The sequence below is a fragment of the Petaurus breviceps genome, unplaced genomic scaffold, assembly GCF_028583685.1.
Source record: "Petaurus breviceps papuanus isolate PSGF00001 unplaced genomic scaffold, PetGlider_PUasm1.0 90205, whole genome shotgun sequence".
NCBI classification, from domain to species: domain Eukaryota; kingdom Metazoa; phylum Chordata; class Mammalia; order Diprotodontia; family Petauridae; genus Petaurus; species Petaurus breviceps.
In genome coordinates, this window is record NW_027187196.1 from 34862 (window position 1) to 45302 (window position 10441).

Here is a 10441-nt window from a genome sequence, read left to right on the forward strand (position 1 = left end):
AATCCTGTAGTTATATTGGAAAATCTACTGGGATAGGTAGGTGGTATCATGGAGTGCTGGACCAGGAGTCAGGAAGACCTGAGTTCAAATCCTGCCTCACATACTTACTAGCTGTGTGACCTTGGAAAGTCACAATAATACACCTACTCCCAGGATTGTGATGAGGATAAGATGAGACAAAACTTGTGAAGTGCTTAGCATAGGCATTGTGTAGATACTCTTATCATTATTGTCGTTGTTGTTGTTGTTGTTGTTACTGTTACCTGGAGGTAGAGGGAGAGGGAGTTGACTGTACCATATTCGACCAACTTAATTACCTCAGTGGATTAATTAATCAATAAACAAGCATTTATTAAGTGCCTACTATGTGCCAGGGATTGGGGAGACAAAGATAAAATAGCCCCTGCTCTCAGGGGGGTTTATAGTCTTTCTAGGGCAGCATGTTCCTATGTAAGGATGTTGAAAGTATACAGGAGGTAGTTCTTTGAGGGTGGGAGGCTAGCAGCTAGGAGGAATGGCTTCATGGAGGAGATGATGTTAAAGCTGCCTCTCATTATATAAACAGTCTCTCCAAAGGCACAGATCCTGGCCCAGCCATGCCTTTGCATAATGTGAGGCTCTTTGTCCATGGGAACATGTCTTCTGCAGGGTAGGGTCCAACTAGGGATGTGCTGGAGCCAGCTCGACCAACACTGAGCCAGTTGAGCTGGTGATTGAATTTTCGGCGCCAGCGTTTATACCTCGAGAATTGGGAAATGCTCCAAAACCAGGCTTGCTTTGTTTTTTGTTGATTGTCTAGAATTAAAAAATAATGATGAAGATATGGATAATGCAGCTTAAATGTAAATGTAAATCCTGAGTGCATTTTTCCTGGACTGTTAGCTTTTAAATATTTACTAGTGCACCCTTGGGGCTGCTGAACATGCTGAGCCTGCCTCTAGACCTCCCGACGTTACAAAGGAACTAACGGAGCATACAGGTGGTTCACCGGTGGTTCGCGGGTCACCGTCTTGCCCTGGCTTCCAGCCGGGCCTCCATTTTCTGGTCATGCATCTTTTGGACATCTCCTGCACCAATGGGAGATTCTCTATGAGTAATTGTATGCACTTGTCTTTCTTTTGCCCTTTGAGAAAACCACAAATAGTTCTTTGGAAATGATAGTATTCCATAATTTGCAGCCCTATAGCATTATTATTAAGCCACTAGATAGTACAGTGTATAGAATAATGAGGCTGAAGTCAGGAAGACATGGGTTTGAATTCTCCCCTACTCTCTTTTTATTTTTTTGTTTTCCAAGTTAATATATTTATTGCTGCTACACTTGTCCCTAGTCTCTTAATAGATGTGTGACTCTGGGCAAGTCACTTACCTCCGTCAGACTCAGTTTCCTTATCCATAAAATGAGTGGGTTCACTTAATGGCCTCCAAGTTCTCTTCTATAGCTAAATCTATGATCCTCTAAGAATCTGGGTATTAAAAGATGAGTCCATGTTTCAGGGAGAAGTTTAAAGTCATTAAAAGTACCGGCACAATTTCTTATATGCTACACAGCCTGCTTTTTTCTTGCTGTTCACTTCTGGTTCATTATCCATCTTCAGAGTCTGTCCAAAAGATATTTCCTGATGCACCAGCTTTCTGAGCTGTCCATCCAGCTGCATATCATCCTCTGTCTTCTTGGCATTCTTCCTCTCCTTGGCGCTTCCTATGTAAAGAGTTAAGTGGAGCTTCCTGAAGTGATTAGGGAGATGCGGGGCACAGGGTCACCTGAAAACAGGAGTCTCCAGAAGGAATCTTTCTGCCACCTGGATGCCATGCTGGATTTTCTCCCCATTTTTGGCCTCCCTTCATGTTGATAGTCAAAAGGCCATTGAACAAAGGCATTCCTTCTAGTATCCCTGTGTGATTTGAACCCAAGTGTGGCAGGCATTTTGTCCGAGAAGTCTTTAATTAAGGCAGTCTTTGTTCTACCAAATCAAATCAAATGTTTTATCAGTCAATCAACAAGAAACCCAGTGGGATCTTTTATTTGCTATGGTTTTCAGTCAATTGTATGACTGTAAATATGTGAACTGCTGGAGAATGCCTGCCTTTCCTTCACCAGTGCTTAGCAGTGCCTGGCACATAGTAGTGGCCTAATAAATTCTTATTGACTATTGATTATTGACTTCCCATTTGGGGAGACAGTTAATGTATGTATTAAGACAGGAAAATAAACATCTCTCTAGGGGTAGAAAACCAAGCAGTTAGAATAGAAAAATGAGTAATTGTTGATTCTGTCTCAATGGCCTTTTCTGGGTAGTAAAAACAGTTGGGATTTTTTGCAAGTGTCTAGGATACTCTCATTTTGTATAGATCTCAAGAATTGATCCCTCAATTGTCTAGCAGTTATGCTATTTCTAGTGTCAACCTCCTCTGTACATACTTAGCAATTCAGCTTCTTTTTTTACATTTAACTGTGTATAGGATAATTGGAATTCACCGACTCATAATGCCGTGCCAAGAAGTCCCACTTCACCACAAATGCAGTTTTCACCAACAAACCTTAGGTAAGCCATCTCTTAATGGAAAATTCAAGATTGTAAGCTCTAAGGAACATAGCTATGTTGTCGACAAAGCTTTGGCAGAGTTTGTCCTTCTACATCACCATCAAAAGGATGGAGCTATATGGGCTAAATGATAGTAGAGTTAGGTGGTTAAATGACTAGGAAAACAAAGTCGGCATGGAGGAAGTCCTCCAGAGGAGCACCCCAGAGATCTGGGCTTGGCCCTGCGCTGCTTAAGATTTTTATTAGAGCTTTGAATGAAGGCATAGGTGGCAAGCTTATTAACTGTGCAAATGATATGAAGCCAGGAAGCTTAGCTGATATATTTGTTGGATGAGAAAGTACCAGGTCTACACAGATCTCTCCAGGATAGAATAAGGAGCTGAATCTAATAAGATGACATTTTGCAGACATAAATGTAAAGGCTTAAACTTCTGTGTTAATAATAACAATGATAATTATAACTGGCATTTATCTATCGCTTTAAGTTTTGCAAAGGGATATATATATGTGTGTGTATAAATATATATTTATATATGTATATATATCACCTCACTTTGGTACAAAAAAATCAATTTCACATATACAAGATGGGGGAAAAACAAAAACAGAAAACAAAAATTAGTGGGGGAAAATTGGGTTTCATTTGACCATAAGTTTAACATGAATCTGAGGTGTGTAATGGGAATGTAAATTTTAAAGATCTTCCCTGCCCCTAGGCTAAAGTGCACCTGGAGCCTGGGGTGGGAGGCTTGTTTTTCAGTTGATACTTTTTGATTGAGTCAATAAGGTTGTTACATTCTCTGAGCCAGGAGAAGGGTATATAAGCCCTGATGTGTAGCTTTGTTTTGGGGCTCACTTTGAGAAGTGTTCTGTGATTTTATATGGATTCTGGGAAGCCGTTGTCCTGAGCCCCCCGGCTTTGAAAAAACCCAGATGTTGAAACCCAGATGTTGACTGGGTATGGATGTAATGGTTGGACAGTTTGAAATCTGTCTACTAGATCTGTTTCTGTCTTGATAATTCTGTCTGTGTACTTTGAAGTTCGGGGTGCTGACCTTTTCCCCTGAACAAGGTAAACGATATATGTTTGACTGATTAAAGTAAGCTTGTTAACCCATTTTGAGTTGCTTTCCTTTATCAAAGCAGATCCAAGAACCTGTGGTGGCAGCAAACCCTGAGGACGCTTGGGGTGCTTGCTGCTACAACGTGGCACCCAAATAAAAGTATAAATTGTATTAAAAGAGGTCCAGTGTCCAAAATAAGGGCTGTTAATAATCCCCCTGTGCTCTGCCCATATCAAAGAAAATTTGGAAAAGTGTATCTAATTCTTGGCACCACACTCTAGGAGCCAGGGTCACATAGCTAGTAAGCATCTGAGGCCAGATTTGAACTCATAAAGAAGGGTCTTCCTAACTGTAAGCCCAGTGTTCTTTCCACTGTGCCACCTAGCTGCCCACATGTTTTGGACCATACACTCTTACATTTTTTCCTTTATGATCAAAGTGGCATATTGGTATATGTATGGAGATATTGTTTCCCAGATCTCCTAAAGGGCCATCAACAACCAAAATAGTTATACCATACTCATATTCTAGTTGCCTTTTCTTTGTCTTTCTTCCTCCCAGCCCCCTCCCCCACTGCCATGAAGGACCCACAGTCATTCCAAGCATAGCTAAGAGAGGCCTCCAAGAAAGAGTCTTGGTGTTCTTGCTTTGGATCATGAAAAAACGATAGTTGAAAATTTTCATTTCTCTGAGAGTGGTGTTAACTAATTACTGCTGCTAGTCAGATGTACGTAAAGAATATGATTATAGTAATCTTACTGATCCTAATCTATGGTGTGAGCTGATTATTTTATTTTATTAAAGCACTTGCAAATTGTTTACTATGTCTTTCCTTCATTTCTTTCATGATTATAGAGAAGACGATCATACGCCTCTATCTTCAGACAATTTTATATTTCCTGAAATGGGACTAATGGATAATATCCCTCTTTCAGATCTGAACGTGGATCTGCCACCCGTATGTATTATTCTTCTCTATGTTATTATTATCATTGTGTGGCTGTTATTTACACCCTGCATACATGGCAAAAGGCACCATGGGTCTGATTTTGGTATCTCATTAGGTAGCTGTGGCAAATTTGTGGTTGCAAGTTAAACCCATTAAATCTCTTGATCAGACCAATTCTGCCTCCATGTGTGTGCGTGCGTGTGTATGTGTGTGTGCATGCATGTGTGTGCATGTGTGTGTGTGTGTCGTGGTTATGGTTATGGAAATTCACTCCCTCCTCCTAAATGAGCTTAATAATATGATACCATTCTGTGACTTGGCCTACTTCAGTTTGCAACCATTACAAAAGAGATTTGGGGTCAATGGAAGTATTACATCAGAGTTTTTGGTAATGTTGTCCTCAAGGATTTAAGCCATGACACCAAATTGTGGGTCAGATTATCTTATGACAGAGTTGATTGGGCATCATAGTAGCTTTGTTTATTTGAATGCCACCCAAGATGAACATACTTTATACTAAATTCTCTGTCTTTTCATCTAGGAATGACATTGGTACATTTTTTCTACCCTTCTCTAATATCTTCAGGTGTAAATGTAATGTCACTGACCTACCGTCAATACTACCTGAACTTTGGAGTAATTTTCTTTTTAGTAGCGCAGAAGGAATGTCCTTAACTATTTACCAGGGCTCCCACGTGGACAGTGGAATGCAACTGCAGGACATTTAGCTGTGAAAAATGCTCACCTTGGCATTAGGTTACAACATTTAGATTAGATTACATATGGGAATGACATCATTGATGAATTTATTTTAATTGAGAGTTTAATTATTTAGTATTGATTTTATTAACATTTGGGTTCCCAAATTCCCAAGTACTTGGGATCTTGGAATTGCTTATGCTAGGTGGGAACATAGCCCACATCAGTCTGTGTAAATTATCTTCTCAGCAGTAATCTTGATAGTTCTTTGCTAACTCCTAGAAGGTGATATTATTTGACATTCATAGAATACTGGGACCAAAAAGATAACATACCTTGTTCCTTTATTATTGTCACAGAATCTGAATGCATGGCTTAGGGTCTGTATACTGCTTTGAGTTCTCTTTTTTTCTTCTCATACTCAAGTTAAATCTTTCAACAAAGACAGAACTTTGGGCTTAGGGGCATCATTGTTTCGATTTTGCAAAAAAAAAAATAATAAAGCCTTAAAATTATTTCAGGCCAACAAGACACAAATTGTCCATAACTGAATGACGGTCACTTTGATTAAGCTTTCTGTTACTTGGATAGTATAATTTATTTTTTTAAATGCTTTATTAACTTCTGATTTACATCATTCGTTTCTGCCAGATTTTGAGTTACCAATTTTCTCCCCGTTTTTCCCCTACCCACCGCCCCAAAACAGCAGTCCCACAGGATATCCCCTCCTCCAATCTGTTCTCTCCCATATTTTCTCCCATAATCCCTTTCTACTTTTCCAGTGAATCTCTATGCCTCAGTGCCTGTATATCTTATTTTCCAATTACATGTAAGATGGTATTAATAACAATATATATATATACACATACACACACATATATACATATATATATATATATATATATATTTGATTTTAAAACTTTCAATTCTAGATTCATTCCCTTCCTTCCTTGTCACCCACCCTTACTGGGAAGATAAGCAGTTCAGTATAGGTTGTACATGTGTGGCTAATGCAAAACAATAACATAGTAGATATATTGTAAAAGACTGACTATATTTCCCTCCCTCCTATCCCACTTCCCACTTGTTCTATTCTCTTTGATCCCGTCCCTTTTCAAAAGTGGGTGCTTCCAACTTCCCTCCCCCCCAGCCTGCCCTCCCTTCCATCATCCCCCCTCTCATCCCCCCCCATTCTCCTGGAGGGTGAGATACCCTATTTAGTGTGTATTTCATTCCCTCCTCAAGCCAAATTCAATGGAAATAAGGTTGACCCATTCCCTTTGGCCTTCCTATTCTTTTCCTCCATTGTAACCATTTTCCCTTGCCTCTTCTGTATGAGATAGTTTACCCCATTCTGTCTCTCCCCATCTCCTCTCATTATATTCCTTTCACCTTTTAAGTATCATCCCTTCCTGTTAAATTGCTCCTGTGCCCTCTATCTATGTATACCTGTAAACATATATACACACATTCACATATGTATTCATATGCCCATATACCCTCATATATAGACATACATATATATATATATATGTATGTATATATATATTTCTAATCCCCTCAACTACTGAGAAAAGTTTCATAAGTTACAATTATTGTTTTTCCATGTAGGAATGTTAATAGTTGGACTTTGATAAGTTCCTTATGATTTCTTTTCCCTGTTTGCCTTCTCACGCTTCTCTTGCTTCTTGTATCTGAATGTCAGATTTTCTATTCAACTCTGGTTTTTTCAGCAAGAATGCTTGAAAGTCCTCTATTCCACTGAATGACCATATTTTCCCCTGAAACATGATACTCAGTTTTGCTGGGTAGGTGACTCTTGGTTTTAATCCCAGCTCCTTTGCCCTCCAGAATATCATATTCCAAGCCCTTTGATCCCTCAGTGTAGAAGCTGCCAGATTGTGGGTTGTCCTGATTGTGTTTCCACAATATTCAAATTGTTTCTTCCTGGATGCTTGTAATATTAGCTCCTTAATCTAGGAATTCCGGAACCTGGCTATAATATTCCTAGGAGTTTTCTTTTTGGGATCTTTTTCAGGAGGTGATCAGTAGATTCTTTCAACCTCTATTTTGCCCTCTGGTACTAAAACATCAGGGCAGTTTTCTTTGAGAGCTTCCTGGAGGATGATTTCTAGGTTCTTACTTTGGTCATGGCTTTCAGGGAGTCCAATAATTTTTAAATTATCTCTCCTGGATCTATTTTCCAGGTCAGTGGTTTTTCCCATGAGATATTTCACATTGCCTTCTATTCTTTCATTTGTTTGGATCTGTTTAACAGCATCTTGATTTCTCATAAAGTCATTAGCTTCCATTTGCTCCAATCTAATTCTGAAGCAATGATTCTCCTCATTGAGCTTCTGAGATTCTTTTTCCATCTGGCAAATTCTTATTTTTAAGGCATTCTTATCCTCATTGCCTTTTTGAGCCTCTTTTGCCATTTGAGTCACTCTGTTTTTTAAGGTATTATTGTCCTCAGTCAGGCTGTTGACTTTCATTTCATAATTTTCTTGCATTGTTCTCATTTCTCTTCCCAATTTTTCCTCTGCTTCTCTTATCTGCTTCTTAAGGTCCTCTATGGCCTGTAATCAGATTTTATTTTCCTTTGAAGCTTTTGGTGCAGGAGTTCTGACTTCACTGTTTTCCTCCTGTTCCATGCTTTGCTCCTTTTTGTCCCCAAAATAGGAGTGTAATGTTGGAATCTTCTGTCTGCTTTGTTTCCTTTGCCTGGACATGTCGCCCCTCAGTCATTTGACCCCTGGGCTTTTTGCCACAGTAGGACTCTGCCACCAGACAGGGGAGCTTTCTTCCCAAACGCTGGGGTTTTCTCAGCTGCCGGAGGTATTAGATGGGTGCCCTCTCTGAGGTCTCCACATGCTCTGGCAAGCTGGACACACACCCCAGGACCTCCGCCCTAGACTGCAATCCAGATCCAAGAAGGTTAAAGCAAGAGCAATTACCCCTCAGACTGGTGCTTGGTCCCCCTACACTTTATAGGCCAGGAGCTTCCAGGTGGCGCTGGCTGGCTGTGCTGGCATGTCAGTGGCTTCTTGCTCCGGGGGGCAAAAGCCACGCACTCCCACTTACTGGGCCCCCAAATCCAGACTGCACTGAACTCTCACTTTGTCCTTCACATCTATGTGTTGACAAATCTGGAAATGGCCACAGCTGCTGCTGATCTGGAGTCCCTTCGGCTGTGGCTGGTCAGGCCCGCCCTGGGGCTAAAGCCTTGGTGTGGGGCTGGGCTCCGCTCCCAGAGCGCTGTGCTGGATTCCTGCCGGCCTGCTAGGCTGTCCTCAGTGGGAGGTTAGCTTTTCTGTGTCATTTTGTGGGTTCTGCAGCTCCAAAGTTTGTTTAGAGTCCCCTTTTTACATGGATTGGGGAAGGTGGAAGCTGGAGCTGCGGGAAGGTCGTGCTTCTACTCCGCCATCTTGGCTCCGCACCCTTGGATAGTATAATTTAGAAAGGCCAGGGTTATCTACTGCATCCCAGCCATTGCCAGTTGTCTTGACTTTTGTCTTGCCACTGGACCTGGATAGCTCTGGAGGAGAGAGTGAAGCTAATGACTTTATACGACTCTACTTCACTTAATCCAGTTCAAGTGTATGTCAGAACTTCACCCTCAAGATGTCTTTAGTCTTCTTCAAAAACAAAGGATGAACAACAACAGCAACAAAGTCTGGACGATAGGTATTCTTCATCCGCTTGATTTTTCATGTATGAATAGTCAGGCCTAACTTTTTTGAGTGATTTTTTTTCATAACTCACTTTCTTTTTAATATTTTAATTTTTTCCAATTACATGCAAAAATAACTTTTAACATTAGTTTTTTAAACTTTTGAGTTTGAGATTCTCTCCCTTCCTTCTCCCCTCATTGAGAAGTCAAGTAATTTGATGTAGGTTATACATGTGCAGATATGCAAAATATATTTTCTTATTAGTCATGTTGTGAAAGAAAACACAGACCAAAAAAACAAGAAAAATAAAGTTTAAAAATTATGTTTTGATCTGCATTCATACTCCATTAGTTCTTTCTCTGGAGGTGGATAGCATTTTTCATCATAAGTCTTTCAGAATTATCTTGGATCATTGCATTGACCAGAATAGCTAATTCATTCACAGCTGATCATCATACAATATTGCTGTTATTGTGTGCACTCTTCTCCTGGGTCTGTTCACTTCACTTTGCATCACTTCATGTAAGTCCAGGTTTTTCTGAAAGCATCCTGTTCATCATTTCTTATAGCACAATAGTATTCCATCACAATCACATACCATAATTGGCTCAACCATTCCCTGATTGATGGGCATCTACTCAATTTTCTATTCATTGCCACCCCAAAAATGACTTCTATAAATATTTTTGTATATACAGGTACTTTTCCTTTTTTATCTTTTTGCATGCAGACCTAGTAGTGGAATTACTGAGTCAAAGGATCTGCACAATTTTATAGTCATTAGGGCACAATTCCAAATGCTCTCCAGAATGATTGAATCAGTTCAGAACTCCATTAACAATGCTGTAGTGTCCCAGTTTTCTCATATACCCTCCACCATTTGTCATTTTCCATTTCTTTTGTTGTTGTTTTTCCTCCTTTGTTTTCAAAGAGCACTGATGACATCACGGGTGATGCCTTGACTTGCATGTGAATTAGATTTAAGTGAGGCAGTCTTTAGGCTCACTTGTTCTTCCTGACTCCAATGGTAGAACAAATGCCCACTATGACCCAGGATGGTGTGGCTGCAAAGTCCTTGAGTCTATTCAGAACTCTATTCCATTTGCTTCCAGTTAAATGAAAAGTATTCCAGGTCTTCAGCCAGAAGGGAGTGAGTAAATTACTCCATGTACAATCAACCCACTCCATCATTACAGCCTTGGATTCAGAGTCAGGAATCCTGCATTTGAATCTTCCCTTTAACCCAAGCTGTGTAACCACCAGAAGCTTTCATGGAGGCTTGGGGTCCTCATCTATAAAATGAAAATAATTCTTGCGTACTCTGCAGAACTGGTAGTAACATGGGCAAACAGGCCTTTTCTCTTGGGATTCTGACATATGGGTGAGTATAGCTCTTCCTGCATCCTCTCCATGGGAACTGCCATTCCTGTACATTGTTTAGAATCATCTCATGGTCCTCTGTGGGCCCACGTAGCCAAAGTGCCCAACCACTGTTGGCTGCCACCTTCA

At 40.3% G+C, this 10441-nt stretch overlaps 1 protein-coding gene across 5 annotated transcripts in view; it reads left to right on the forward strand.

The window, feature by feature from the left end:
* The window catches only part of ZNF711 (zinc finger protein 711), a 109845-nt gene that overhangs the window by 29611 nt on the left and 69793 nt on the right, over positions 1–10441 (forward strand). For all 5 annotated transcript variants that reach the window (XM_069107720.1, XM_069107722.1, XM_069107731.1 and 2 more), the window contains 2 exons: positions 2464–2546; positions 4466–4568. In XM_069107720.1, the coding sequence (XP_068963821.1) occupies positions 2464–2546; positions 4466–4568 (186 nt within the window). The remainder of the gene's footprint in view (positions 1–2463; positions 2547–4465; positions 4569–10441) is intronic.